The sequence below is a fragment of the Scyliorhinus torazame genome, chromosome 19 (genome assembly GCF_047496885.1).
Source record: "Scyliorhinus torazame isolate Kashiwa2021f chromosome 19, sScyTor2.1, whole genome shotgun sequence".
NCBI lineage: Eukaryota > Metazoa > Chordata > Chondrichthyes > Carcharhiniformes > Scyliorhinidae > Scyliorhinus > Scyliorhinus torazame.
The window spans coordinates 140,208,789-140,223,666 of NC_092725.1; the positions used below are offsets into that span (position 1 = coordinate 140,208,789).

Below are 14,878 nucleotides of genomic sequence, written 5' to 3' on the forward strand. Positions count from 1 at the left end.
CTAAACAGGTCCTTAGTGCCAGTCAACATGCAAGTGTAATTTACTCACATAGTACCACCTGGGTACGAGCGAGTGTCATAGCCCTTTCAAGGGAATAAAATAACCACTATATCAAACACCCTCATGAGTTGTGCTTACAGAGTCACGGCACTGTTCCATGGAGCGCGACCAGAACTTGTGATAAAAATTGATTCCACACTAGGGCAGCATGGTAGCATTGTGGACAGCACAATTGCTTCACAGCTCCAGGGTCCCAGGTTCGATTCCGGCTTGGGTCACTGTCTGTGCGGAGTCTGCAAGTCCTCCCTGTGTGTGCGTGGGTTTCCTCCGGGTGCTCTGGTTTCCTCCCACAGTCCAAAGATGTACAGGTTAGGTGGATTGGCCATGCTAAATTGCCCTTAGTGTCCAAAATTGCCCTTAGTGTTGGGTGGGGTTACTGGGTAATGGGGATAGGGTGGAGGTGTGGGTTTGGGTAGGGTGCTCTTTCCAAGAGCCGGTGCAGACTCGATGGGCCGAATGGCCTCCTTCTGCACTGTAAATTCTATGAAATGGTACAATGGACAGATGGTGATTATTCATCTAATATTCTCCATGTCCATTCAGGTTCACGAAGGAGAAGATAACAGAGGTTGCTGGAAATCCGAAACAGTTAAACACGGCAGCACAGAAAACGCTGGAAATACGCAGAAGGTCCAGCAGCGTAGGGAGGTTAACATTTTGAGGTCAGATGGGAAAGAATTGCAGGTTTTCCCGGATTGATGAGATGAGGCAGGGTGAATGGCCTTCCTTAATCATATTAGTCGTGTAAAATTGACAATGCTTTCATGAAAATGGTGTTTCTTCAAAAGAATCTATGTACAGCATCTCAATTCAAAACCTTAATTTCCAGATGCTGATAGTACAGCTTTGCATCTGGCGCTTCATGTAAATTAGCATTACATTTTGGGTTAAAAAAAAGCTCCACTCACACCTACAGCAGTTGAAGGTTAATGAATTGTAATGAAAACTTAATAAATTAGAGAACATGGCAGATATATTCAGTTCCTGCTAAGTTGCAGCAGCCCACTTGATTATTAATACCAAGCACATGGCAGTATTCTGCTGCTGGGGCAGTTGTTGCTTCATGAAGCTGTGACGTCACGCATGGCCAGATTTCCACTGGTGGCTGATCCCACTCATTCCAGCGAGCCAGGTCACGTGGCGAGAGCTGATTGATTGGCAACTCGTCCAACGACAGGGCAGGAGCACAAAGCGGGAGACGGTGGAGGATTTGAGGGATTTAGGAGTTGGTCTGACTTGCTGTGAATCAGTGAGTAGTTGGAACAAATATTTATTTCTGAGCACAATTTTGCGTTGGATGTTATCCCAGCAGAGATGCGGCTGTGGTTGGTTAGGGTCCAATGTGGTTCAGGAATGGGAATTTACAGAACCAGCTGTGCTCCTTCACACTAAAGACAAAAGTCGCCACAGTCCCCGAGGACCATAAGCTTCCTCTCCTCCTTTGAGAAAGAGCTGACTGGTGGGAGATTTAACCTGAGGGTCACCACTCCTCAGATGGAGGGGGTGGGGGGGGGGGGGGGGGGAGTCAAGGTTGAGAAGGCAGGGTCTTCATGGATAACCTCAGCCATGATGATGAGAATTGAACCCCCGATGTTGGCATTGCTCCACCTCATAAACCAGCTATCCTGCCAACTGAACCAACCCCAATACTGAAGACAGTGGTGTGTTAGCATGGAGATCCCATAGCCTGCTGTGCTGCTGCCAATTCCATTGCCCAGTCTCTTGACAAACAGTGACATGTGCTTACACCCCTATAACCCAGGGGCGCAAACTCCCCAGTGGGGGAATGAAAGACCCCCCTACTCAAACCTGCACACCCCGCCCCGGTTCATGTTTCTCCAGATATTCAAGAAAAGCAGGCCACCACAGTGACACTGTTGCCCAAATTTGTGAATGGGAGAAGCTTTTATAAAACTTGGTGTTTATTGACTGTCAAGTTAACACTTCTAAGCATTATTGAATGAGTAATCGACAGTCCATTCCTTTTCTATATAAATGTACGCTCGTTATTTTCTGTCGACTGAATTTCTGGAAGTGGTCACATCATCAAAACAGGCCGCCTCTCACTGTCTGTAATTTTATGCAGGATTCCCAACTTGAGAAGGACTTTTCAGTTAAAGTGTGTTCCAGAAGGTAGACTGTCAACTAATGGAGCTAATTAGTAGATCTGAATTTATTTATGTTCAAATGTGTTTCAGTTCGGTATGGTGAGATTTTGATACTCTAAGTCGATATGTGAAAGTTACTTCCAGCGTGCCCTTTTAATTGTCATGTCTAAATGAGCGAAAACAGCACGCTGACATTATCTACGAGGGCATCCCAACTTGGAACACCGGGTCGTGGGGGCGTATAGTTTTGTTTTGGTGTGTGGAGGCAAGCGAAACCCTGGTGAAAAGCAATAGCCCAGTCGTCGGGTAATTATTATTATTGAAGTAAAGAAAAGACCTCACACACAAACTCTACTCTCACCTAATTTAAGGTGCATGAATTATTACAGCTTAGAACATAGAACATAGAACATAGAACAATACAGCGCAGTACAGGCCCTTCGGCCCACGATGTTGCACCGAAACAAAAGCCATCTAACCTACACTATGCCATTATCATCCATATGTTTATCCAATAAACTTTTAAATGCCCTCAATGTTGGCGAGTTCACTACTGTAGCAGGTAGGGCATTCCACGGCCTCACTACTCTTTGCGTAAAGAACCTACCTCTGACCTCTGTCCTATATCTATTACCCCTCAGTTTAAAGTTATGTCCCCTCGTGCCAGCCATTTCCATCCGCGGGAGAAGGCTCTCACTGTCCACCCTATCCAACCCCCTGATCATTTTGTATGCCTCTATTAAGTCTCCTCTTAACCTTCTTCTCTCCAACGTAAACAACCTCAAGTCCATCAGCCTTTCCTCATAAGATTTTCCCTCCATACCAGGCAACATCCTGGTAAACCTCCTCTGCACCCGTTCCAAAGCCTCCACGTCCTTCCTATAATGCGGTGACCAGAACTGTACGCAATACTCCAAATGCGGCCATACGAGAGTTCTGTACAGCTGCAACATGACCTCCTGACTCCGGAACTCAATCCCTCTACCAATAAAGGCCAACACTCCATAGGCCTTCTTCACAACCCTATCAACCTGGGTGGCAACTTTCAGGGATCTATGTACATGGACACCTAGATCCCTCTGCTCATCCACACTTTCAAGAACTTTACCATTAGCCAAATATTCCGCATTCCTGTTATTCCTTCCAAAGTGAATCACCTCACACTTCTCTACATTAAACTCCATTTGCCACCTCTCAGCCCTGCTCTGCAGCTTATCTATATCCCTCTGTAACCTGCTACATCCTTCCACACTATCGACAACACCACCGACTTTAGTATCGTCTGCAAATTTACTCACCCACCCTTCTGCGCCTTCCTCTAGGGCATTGATAAAAATGACAAACAGCAACGGCCCCAGAACAGATCCTTGTGGTACTCCACTTGTGACTGTACTCCATTCTGAACATTTCCCATCAACCACCACCCTCTGTCTTCTTTCAGCTAGCCAATTTCTGATCCACATCTCTAAATCACCCTCAATCCCCAGCCTCCGTATTTTCTGCAATAGCCTACCATGGGGAACCTTATCAAACGCTTTGCTGAAATCCATATACACCACATCAACGGCTCTACCCTCATCTACCTGTTCAGTCACCTTCTCAAAGAACTCAATAAGGTTTGTGAGGCATGACCTACCCTTCACAAAGCCATGCTGACTATCCCTGATCATATTATTCCTATCTAGATGATTATAAATCTTGTCTCTTATAATCCCCTCCAAGACTTTACCCACTACAGACGTGAGGCTCACCGGTCTATAGTTGCCGGGGTTGTCTCTGCTCCCCTTTTTGAACAAAGGGACCACATTTGCTGTCCTCCAGTCCTCTGGCACTATTCCTGTAGCCAATGATGACATAAAAATCAAAGCCAAAGGTCCAGCTATCTCTTCCCTGGCCTCCCAGAGAATCCTAGGATAAATCCCATCAGGTCCCAGGGACTTATCTATTTTAAGCCTGTCCAGAATTGCCAACACCTCTTCCCTACGTACCTCAATGCCATCTATTCTATTAGCCTGGGGCTCAGCATTCTCCTCCACAACATTATCTTTTTCCTGAGTGAATACTGACGAAAAATATTCATTTAGTATCTCGCCTATCTCTTCAGACTCCACACACAATTTCCCATCCCAGTCCTTGACTGGTCCTACTCTTTCCCTAGTCATTCGCTTATTCCTGACATACCTATAGAAAGCTTTTGGGTTTTCCTTGATCCTTCCTGCCAAATACTTCTCATGTCCCCTCCTTGCTCGTCTTAGCTCTCTCTTTAGATCCTTCCTCGCTACCTTGTAACTATCCATCGCCCCAACTGAAACTTCACACCTCATCTTCACATAGGCCTCCTTCTTCCTCTTAACAAGAGATTCCACTTCCTTGGTAAACCACGGTTCCCTCGCTCGACGCCTTCCTCCCTGCTTGACCGGTACATACTTATCAAGAACACGCAGTAGCTGATCCTTGAACAAGCCCCACTTATCCAGTGTGCCCAACACTTGCAGCCTACTTCCCCACCTTATCCCCCCCAAGTCACGTCTAATGGCATCATAATTGCCCTTCCCCCAGCTATAACTCTTGTCCTGCGGTGTATACTTATCCCTTTCCATCATTAACGTAAACGTCACCGAATTGTGGTCACTGTCCCCAAAGTGCTCTCCTACCTCCAAATCCAACACCTGGCCTGGTTCATTACCCAAAACCAAATCCAACGTGGCCTCGCCTCTTGTTGGCCTGTCAACATATTGTTTCAGGAAACCCTCCTGCACACACTGGACAAAAAACGACCCATCTATTGTACTCGAACTATATCTTTTCCAGTCAATATTTGGAAAGTTAAAGTCTCCCATAATAACTACCCTGTTACTTTCGCTCTTATCCAGAATCATCTTCGCCATCCTTTCCTCTACATCCCTAGAACTATTAGGAGGCCTATAAAAAACTCCCAACAGGGTGACCTCTCCTTTCCTGTTTCTAACTTCAGCCCATACTACCTCGGAAGAAGAGTCCCCATCTAGCATCCTCTCCGCCACCGTAATACTGCTCTTGACTAGCAGCGCCACACCTCCCCCTCTTTTGCCTCCTTCTCTGAGCTTACTAAAACACCTAAACCCCGGAACCTGCAACATTCCGGGTTGCCTGACATCCTTGTCCCCTTTCCTACCTATGTCGTTAGTGCCAATGTGGACCATGACTTGGGGCTGCTCCCCCTCCCCCTAAGGACCCGGAAAACACGATCCGAGACATCACGTACCCTTGCACGTGGGAGGCAACATACCAAACGTGAGTCTCTCACGCTCCCACAAAATCTCCTATCTGTGCCCCTGACTATAGAGTCCCCAATTACTAATGCTCTGCTCCTCTCCCCCCTTCCCTTCTGAGCAACAGGGACAGACTCCGTGCCAGAGGCCCATACCCCATGGCTTACCCCTGGTAAGTCGTCCCCCCCACAAGTTTCCAAAGCGGTATACTTGTTTCTCAGGGGAACGACCGCAGGGGATCCCTGCACTGACTGCTTTTTCCCAGTCCCTCTTACAGTTACCCACCTATCTCCAATCTTTGGTGTAACTAATTCCCTGAAGCTGCTATCTATGACATCTTCTGCCTCCCTAATGATCCGAAGTTCTTCCAACTCCAGCTCCAGTTCCCTAACTCGGTCTTGGAGGAGCTGGAGATGGCAGCACTTCCTGCAGGTAAAATTAGCAGGGACACTAACTGCATCCCTCACCTCAAACATCCTGCAGGAGGAACATTGCACTCCCTTCCCTGCCATTCCTCTAACTTTCTACCAAGATCTGGCTAACAACTAAATTAAATTTTTTATAAAAAATAATAATATAATAAAATATGGTACTTACCTCAGACCAATGGGTTTTATTATTAGGTTAGAGGAGGAGGGCGGGTGGGAGACACCACACGTGTAATGTCTCGGGTTTCCTCTCCACCAGAATTTATTGGTGAGGTTCTTCCCAGACGTCCGCGGGTCGACTTCCTGTTCCCGCCTCAAACACTAATTTTAAAAAAAAAATAATTCTCAGCTCCTGCTGAAATTGACTAACCAGCCAGCTCCACTCCCGCCGAAATCGACTGGCCTGCCCCTGCAAAGACAAGTGGACAGGACAAGGACAGACTTACCTCCCAGCAGCCACTTCCGCACTGCTCCCGCTGAAACTGACTCACCAGCTGTTCTCCCGCCGAAATCGACTGGCCTGCCCCTGCAAAGACAAGTGGACAGGACAAGGACAGACTTACCTCCCAGCAGCCACTTCCGCACTGCTCCCGCTGAAACTGACTCACCAGCTGTTCTCCCGCCGAAATCGACTGGCCTGCCCCTGCAAAGACAAGTGCTTTTAAAGGACAGACTTACCTCCCAGCAGCCACTTCCGCACTGCTCCCGCTGAAACTGACTCACCAGCTGTTCTCCCGCCGAAATCGACTGGCCTGCCCCTGCAAAGACAAGTGCTTTTAAAGGACAGACTTACCTCCCAGCAGCCACTTCCGCACTGCTCCCGCTGAAACTGACTCACCAGCTGTTCTCCCGCCGAAATCGACTGGCCTGCCCCTGCAAAGACAAGTGCTTTTAAAGGACAGACTTACCTCCCATCAGCCACTTCCGCACTGCTCCCGCTGAAACTGACTCACCAGCTGTTCTCCCGCCGAAATCGACTGGCCTGCCCCTGCAAAGACAAGTGCTTTTAAAGGACAGAATTATCTCCCAGCAGCCACTTCCGCAACCCCTTGTTACAAAATATATCTACGATACGTGAACTCTGGAAGACTTCCCCAGTTCCCCAAACAACATCCAAATGATATAACCAACTAGAGTTACCAAACAATACAGGGAAGATTCTCAAATCTGGTAACCGACTTTTCCTAGTCCAGCGAAGATATTTCAAAACTGCTGTTACAAAGGTTTTCTGCACTGCCTTGGTTCTAAGACTTAGAAGCTTGTTTGCTGTAAACTTGGCCTTCAGGCTTGGTGGCTGGAAACTGGCCTGTCTGCTTTCTGAGAATGCTGGGTGGTAACTGTCTTGCCTGGCTTTGCAGGGTCTGGGCAATTGTACCTTCGTTGTTCTTTGATTATGCCTTCTGTTTGTTCACCTGTCTTCCCCATCAATTTCCTTGATGAGATATTAACATACATTTATCTCAGGGACCTTCTCTATCATCCAAAATCTGCTTCTTCTCCATAAACTATTCACACTTGATTGTTATCTAAACTGCGATTCTAAACTCGTTACCGGGAGACGCCCTTTTGAATACTTTACATTGCTGTCTCCTGGCAGGTTTGTGACACTTCTCAAATTCAAAGGAGAGAGGCTGGATGACGTAGTAGAAACAGAATCTCAATAACCTAGAGGCAGGATCTGTGTACAGCTGAGGGGAATATTCCAGTACAGTGCTGACGTGGGCTTGATCTCCAAAATTTCAGCTGAAGATAGTATATTCAGCGACCTCTCTACTGGCAATAAATGGGAAAATGGGTAGACGTTTGGCAACAAGGTCACCAACTCGGAGGTGCTGGAAAGTGCTAATTCCATCAGCATGTCCTCATTGCTAAGCCAGTGACATCTGTACTAACGTGGCTACGTTAATCAGATGGATCATAACCATATAGCCAAAGACCTTCAGTATGGTGAACGAGGTCACGACGTCAAATACAAAGACACCTGCAAGCACAATACGAAAATAGTGGACACTGACCCTGGCAACTGGGGGGGGGGGGGGGGGGGGGGGGGGGCAGTTGTCGACAGCAGTGACCTCTACAGGCTGACTGTTTTCATTCACGGGTTGTGGCCGTCGCTGGCTGGGCCAGCATCTATTGCCCACCCCCGAGGACAATATGAGTCTTATGTTCTATGTAATGAGTCAACCACATTGCTGTGAGTTGTCGGTAAGGACCAGGTGAGGACGGCAGATTTCCTTCCCTAGTGAACCAGATGGGTTTTTAGGACAATCGACAATGGTTTCCTGGTGATCATTAGACTTTTAATTCCAGGTCTTTATTGAATTCGAATTTCACCATCTGCCATGGCTGGATTCAAACCCGCATCCCCAGCGCATTACGCTGGGTCTCTGGATTATTAGTCCTGTGACAATACCACTATGCCACTGTCTCCCCTTGAAGGGTGTTGGAAGAAGCGGCAGAAGTGAAAAGCTCCGCTGGCTGAGAAGATGGCCCAGCGAACACAGAGGCCAGTGAACGATGCATCTGCTCAACTCAATGTCTTCCTCTGCAGTGAATGCAGTAGAGGGTGTCAGGCCAGGGTGTTGCCCCTGAGCCACAGCAGGCAATGCTTAACAGAGTTGACCAGCTCAAAGCATACCATTGCCGTATGAGATGGAAGGCTGCCTCTCAAGTGTTTATGGGAGTTTGCTGTGTGCAAATTAGCTATCGTGTTTCCTCCATTACTATTGTGAGCGCACTTCAAAAATACTTTATTGGTTGGAAGCCACCATGGAACATTCAGTGGCGATGAAAGAAGCTATATAAATGCAAACTTTATTTTTCATATATTGGGATGAAAGATCATCATCTTGGATTACATCACTTGACTTAGGGTAGATACACCAGTATATACAGAGAGAGAAACAGAGTTATGCTTCAGATCAATGACCTTTCCTGAGTTGTAAAAAGCGGACATTGACCTGAAACATCAGGCTGGGTTCTCCATCGTCGGGACGCTCCACTTTGCCGGCAGCCCGGGGGTTTCCCGACGGCGTGGGGCTGTCCCACAATGGGAAACCCCATTGACCGGCCGGCGTAACGGAGCATCCCGCCGGCGGGGTGAGACAGAAATCTGGCGCTGCGGGTGGACAATCCAACTCTTTGCAAAGACGCTGTCAAACCTGCTGAGTATTTCTACAACATTCTTCCTTTTTATTTAAGATGTCCAGCATCCAGGGCCTTTTGCTTTTGGACTCTGGGTGGGGTGCTGATGTCCGGTCCATGTCCATCTCTTGAAGTTTGGGTGGTTTCATAAGAGGGGTTGAAGCTTTGTGCAAAACGCCCTTTAATAAACAGCCTGTAGATTTACTTTGTAATTTCTCAAAAAGAACTTACGGTATGATTTTGGACGAAATAGTAAACCAGGGATTCTGTCTGTTCAGGTAAATATTAAAGCTCCGAAGGAGACTGTTCACGAATACAGTGTGCTTGTTAGTATTCCATCCAACAACATTACCAAACTCATTTTATTTCTGCTTATTGGATCTTCCTCCTTTTTGCTCTAACGTTCTCCATTTGTTGGATCTTGTAATTTAACAAACACACTGCCACAATTACCAAAGTACAATTTTGGTAAGTACTTCTTGCGAAATACTTTGTGATATTTCTCAGAGAAACGATTAAGGTACAATGTTCAATGCGCTGCTCCCTCGTCATCATTCAGAGGTGGTAAGGAGGAACTGAAGAAATGAGAAGTGCTTTGTGCTGCAGATTTTGAATGTGAATGATGCCAGTTAGCCAGTAAGGAAATGGAAAACGTGGCACTTGAAACCAATGCAGATATAAAGCTACAGGACTGGACTAAATTTGGATATTGGTCCCTTTGTAAGAGGGCTTAGAAGGTGGTTATATCTTCAGGAGTACTTCAGGCCACAACTCCAGTCTGAAACATTTCTGTGGGCCCCACTACACCACTCCAATCAACCGGCTGCCAATATCTTGTGTAGGAAGCAGAAATGACAGAAAATTCAGCAAATGATGTCATCCCATCAGCCTTGTTTTATTTAAAATGCCCAGCTTCCAAGCAGGAAACTGAGATTTCACCCATCACAAAACCTCCACCAGCCTGAGCCCTGCCCCATTTATCACTCCTCCAGTCACCTGCAAAGAATGATGGAGATTTTTTTTAAAAAAAATTTAGAGTACCCAATTCATTTGAAATGAAAACCGCTTATTGTCACGAGTAGGCTTCAATGAAGTTACTGTGAAAAGCCCCTAGTCGCCACATTCCGGCACCTGTTTGGGGAGGCTGGTACGGGAATCGAACCATGCTCTGGCCTGCCTTGGTCTGCATTAAAAGCCAGTGATTTAGCCCAGTGTGCTAAACCAGCCCCTGAATTTTTTCCAATTCAGGGGCAATTTAGCGAGGCCAATCCACCTAACCTGCACATTTTTGGGTTGTGGAGGCGAAACCCACGCAAACACGGGGAGAATGTGCAAACTCCACACGGACAGTGACCCAGAGCCGGGATTGAATCTGGGACCTCGTCACCGTGAGGCAGCGGTGCTAACCACTGCTCCACCGTGCTGCCCTAATGTTGGAGATACTGTGCGACTTGAATACCCCACCTTCAAAAAAAAGCAACCAAAATGTCTTTAGGATTCAAGACTGCAGACTGAGCCATGGACTGAATTAATTTTCATTGTAAAGGGCCACCATCGTGGTGTTCAAATGATGAATGGTGAAGACTGCATTTTAGACTTGGAGAGTGAATGCAGCAAGTCACAAGATTAGATGTCCTCTGCATCAAACCATAAAGAGTCTCATCCCTCAAAAATCAAAAGCTGGATAAATATATTTAAGTTTGGACCGGAGGTTGTAATAATAGGCACAGATTTTTGAATATCTAATAAACATGATGGTTTTAAGTGGAATCATGTAGAGAACAGTGATTCAGAACTACAATTATGGATCATACTGTGTTAATACGCTTGACTATCTTCATATAATAGATGTTTCAAAAGATGTTATGTTGTTGGAAGTTTGTCTGTTGCTTGTGAACTCGCTCAGCAGCAGTACAAGATGTCCATGACCGGTGGAAGATTCAGATTTGATGGAACAAAAGCTCCTTCTTGTTCCAGTTTTGATGTGGTACAGATTGCACCTCCATAGAATCATCATAGAATTAACAGTGTAGAAGGAGGCCATTCGGCCCATCAAGTCTGCACCGCCCCACTGAGCCTACTTAAGCCCCACTTAAGGTGCAATTTAGCAAGGCCAATCTACCTAACCTGGACATCTTAGGACTGTGAGAGGAAACCGGAGCACCCGGAGGAAACCCACGCAGACACGGGGAGAACGTGCAGACTCCGCACAGACAGTCACCCGAGGCCGGAATTGAACCCGGGTCTCTGGCGCTGTGAGGCAGCAGTGCTAACCACTGTGCCAACGTGCCACCCTGAAAAAAAGAAAGATCTTTGGAGTAAATATTGGGAAGGTGAGTAAGGCATTCATTTCATGTTATTAAAAACAGAAAATGGTAGAAACGGTCAGCAGAAAATGAGGAGGGAGAAACAGGGTTAATATTTCCGACCAATGGACTTTTATCAGAAGTATTTGTCCATGGCCCCGAACTTGGCCATGGTCAATAACCTGAAAAGTTAACTTTGTTTTTCTCTCAGCTGATGTTGCCTGACCTGCTAGGTATTTCCAACATCAACAATATTTTGCTTTTGAATTTATTTGATGGTGTCTTGGTCTGAAGAGTTCTAGTCCGAGTGACGGCTGTGGAATGTTCTACATCCATTCAAAGATTTTCCAATTGTGCTGGAATTTCTTTCCCCCCCCCATTAGTTTTTAAACATCGGAAGCAATAAATGCATGCTATATGAACACCTCTTTATGTCCTCATTCCATATACCATTATTCACTTTGACAGAGCAGAACTTAGGACAATACTGTAACCCTCTGAGTATCCCACAGGACTGTGTTTCCATACAGGACCATGAGAAGGGATAATTTGCCCTTGTAAAACTGCCAGTCCACACTTAGCATTCTGAGTTAAAACATTTTGCCTTGTCAACGGTCTTGGACCTGATAAATGTATGAGGAATAAATATAGTACGGGTTGATCTTAACGACTTCCTCTTAACCAGTAGTAAGAATTGTCCACTAAAACGTTGCTCAACAAGAATTGCTCTTTTTTGAAATAAATTTAGAGTACCCAATTATTTCTTTTCCAATTATGGGGCAATTTAGCGTGGCCAATCCACCTACCCTGCACAGCTTTGGGTTGTGGGATTGAGACCCACGCAGACACGGGGGAGAATGTGCAAACTCCACACGGACAGGGGCCGTGATCGAACCTGCGTCCTCAGCGCCGTGAGGCAGCAGTGCTAACCACTGCACCACCGTGCTGCCCCAACAAGCATTGCTCTTAATCAGAAATTCAATTTTCCACTGATAATGATGCTTAATTTTCTCATTCACAGAAGTACTTTGCTCCATCTCGGCCTTTTGGGCTTATAAGAAAAATAACTTGTAAACAAACTTGGAAATAATGTTTAAAAGTGGAAAACAAAATAAGTGGACAAATATGTTTGTTATACATTACTTACTTCAGTTATACATTCCCAGGTAGAAAGAAAAGAATATTTTACGTGTCTTAATAATTTAAATCACTGGGGTCCAGTGTAGCGATAGAGAATCAAACTTCTTTATGAAGCAACAGCTACTTCTTAAGAATGCTTTGCCACTGAAATGTACGGGGGAAATGTCTGCTGCATTCTTCCTGACAAATAATAATTCCATCTATTATTGCAGCATAACCTTGAAAGTAACAAAGAGATATTTGGGCAGACGTTATTTTAATGCCAGCAATAACCCATTTAAAACAAACGCTCCAAGTTAGCAATTTCAAAGGGTGAAACAAGAAGGAGAGAGATCGCAGCATGTGTACAGATAGGACGTACATCCTTTTGTAATGTTTCGGAAGATGCAAAGTTCCTTTTAGCAGAGTTACACTTACCAGCACTTGTTCTGTGACTTCAACTACAACGGAACATTAAGAAACAACAGTTACCGAGTAGTTCCACGGCACCATGGAAACCATAACAACACGCAACAGGATCACATTCAGAAGCAAGAAGAGGCACACAACTGCATGACCGGTTAATTACTCAGATTACTCCTGCTCCACCGGAGTGATTTTGTTGCAAATTAGGTGTCCATCATAGTTTCAGCAAAGTACAGCCAGCTGAGCTGGAGCAGATCCAGAGAATTGCCTGACGGTAAACTCACTTGAATCTGAGCCGGCACTTTCCTCCGGACAACGCTCACAATCATTTCAACTTGAGAAGATCTAGGAAGAATAAATGTTCAGATCTGAACTTTCCCAGAAACGCGTCTGTTGCCTGCCGCTGACTTCCGTCCCCTCCTGAGATCACTTTACAAATCGCTCTCTCTCTTTTATTTTGGACCAGGGCGGGAATGTACGTTTTAATCTTGCTTCCCGGAATCAAAGTGCTCAGTTTGGGCTCACCACAGCCACCTGATCCCCCCCCCCCAAAACGCTGCACATTTAGGACTGGGAGAAAACCAGTAGCTGTGTGTGTTCCGACCCCGGCGAGACCCACGGGGACGCCCCGGTTGATCTCCCCATGGGGCCCCTGGAGTACGAGCTCTCCTGTTGAGCAGCGGAGGCCCATCAGCGGGCTGGTTAATTCCCCGAGATAAAAGCCAGCCCCTGAAGGAGCCAGCATCTGAGGACGGTCCCGGCTGGGAATGGACTGTTATCTTGTTGTTGTATTTCCTAGCGTGAGTAGGAAATAAACATAATTTTGACTCTTCTTTGTCGGGACTCCTCAAACACAACGATATTGGCGACGAGGATAAAACGGCACTACATACGGCGCTGTTGTCCACTCAGACTGCAGCTGCTTCTCAACGCAAAGGTTTGCACTGTTTAAAAATTGCTGCTCTTTGGTAGTCGCGACATGTTTGATGCAAATGTGGAAGACGGATCAGTACGCGACGCGTTATTTCCGCAGGGGAAACACAATTACTGGGGAAAATCGCCTTACGGTGAGGCTGTAGGGCTCCCACTTTCAGTGTCATAAAGAACCCAACCTACCCTGCAGCCCCCAGACTCCAAGATGTTTGAGGATTTAGAGGCGCTCGTGACAAATCACTGTGACCCCAGACTGTCGGTCATTGCTCAACGATACCGCTTAACACGGCCGAGAGAACCCGGAGGTTTCTGTTACGGAGTTTTTAGCAAGGCTTCACAAACTGGCGGAATGCAACTATGGGGCATCCCTTTCTGAAATGCTACGAGACCGCCTTGTGTGCGGTGTAAACAACATACAAGTGGAAATTGCTGACCGAGCCACTGCTGGACCTAAAGAAGGCCGCTGAGATCTCCCTCTCACGGGAGAGCACAGAACAAGGACTCAGGAGTTTCAGGGGATGTCAGAGTTGCAGGTGAAGAGCATAGGACGCCACCCATTCAGACGAGCAACCAGAAGTGGGACCTCTGGGACAGCGCCGTTGCCCGAATAACGTCAGGACCGGGCCTGTTGGCTGAGGGCCGCTGCAACCAGGTGCGACATCTGCCCAGAATCAATGAAGGAGGATCCACGGAGGTACGGCACCTGTGGCCAGAGAAACCACAGAGGCAGACAACGCCAGGTCAGCCAGAAAACATGTCGCCCTGGTCAAGGGAGGCGATGCCTAGAGCCAGAACCCTCCACGTGGAGCAGCCGAAGAGGACGGGGGAATGCAGTTGAATTGCATCGCCACACCGTGGGTTGCCCCCATCAAAATCACTGTCCAGGTGGATGACCACCCGCCAGAAATGGAGCTGGACACGGCCGCAGGCTCTGAGATAGGACACCAGATGTTCGAAAAGATCAGGACAGGAATCCAGCAGTTGAACTTGTGGGACACCGAGGCGAGGTTGGCAACCTACACGGTGGAACCCGCAGCCATCGCGGGTAAAACAATGACCCCAGTTACCTACGGACACCAGTCCGTCAGGCTGCCCTTGATAAT

General features: G+C 46.8%; 1 protein-coding gene and 1 long non-coding RNA gene across 6 annotated transcripts in view; one reads left to right on the forward strand and one right to left on the reverse strand.

Moving 5' to 3' along the window:
* The window catches only part of LOC140396559 (fatty acyl-CoA reductase 1), a 328,616-nt gene that overhangs the window by 293,599 nt on the left and 20,139 nt on the right, over positions 1–14,878 (reverse strand). Inside the window, exon 1 of one of the 5 annotated variants that reach the window (XM_072485318.1) lies at positions 6,756–6,778. The exons of the other annotated variants lie outside the window; for them this stretch is intronic. Within the exon in view, the coding sequence (XP_072341419.1) occupies positions 6,756–6,762 (7 nt within the window). The 5' untranslated portion in view covers positions 6,763–6,778. Of the gene's footprint in view, positions 1–6,755; positions 6,779–14,878 lie in introns of those variants that run through there. 5 annotated transcript variants of the gene reach the window in all.
* The window catches only part of LOC140396560 (uncharacterized), a 119,928-nt gene that overhangs the window by 91,425 nt on the left and 13,625 nt on the right, over positions 1–14,878 (forward strand). The gene's annotated exons all lie outside the window — the stretch shown is intronic.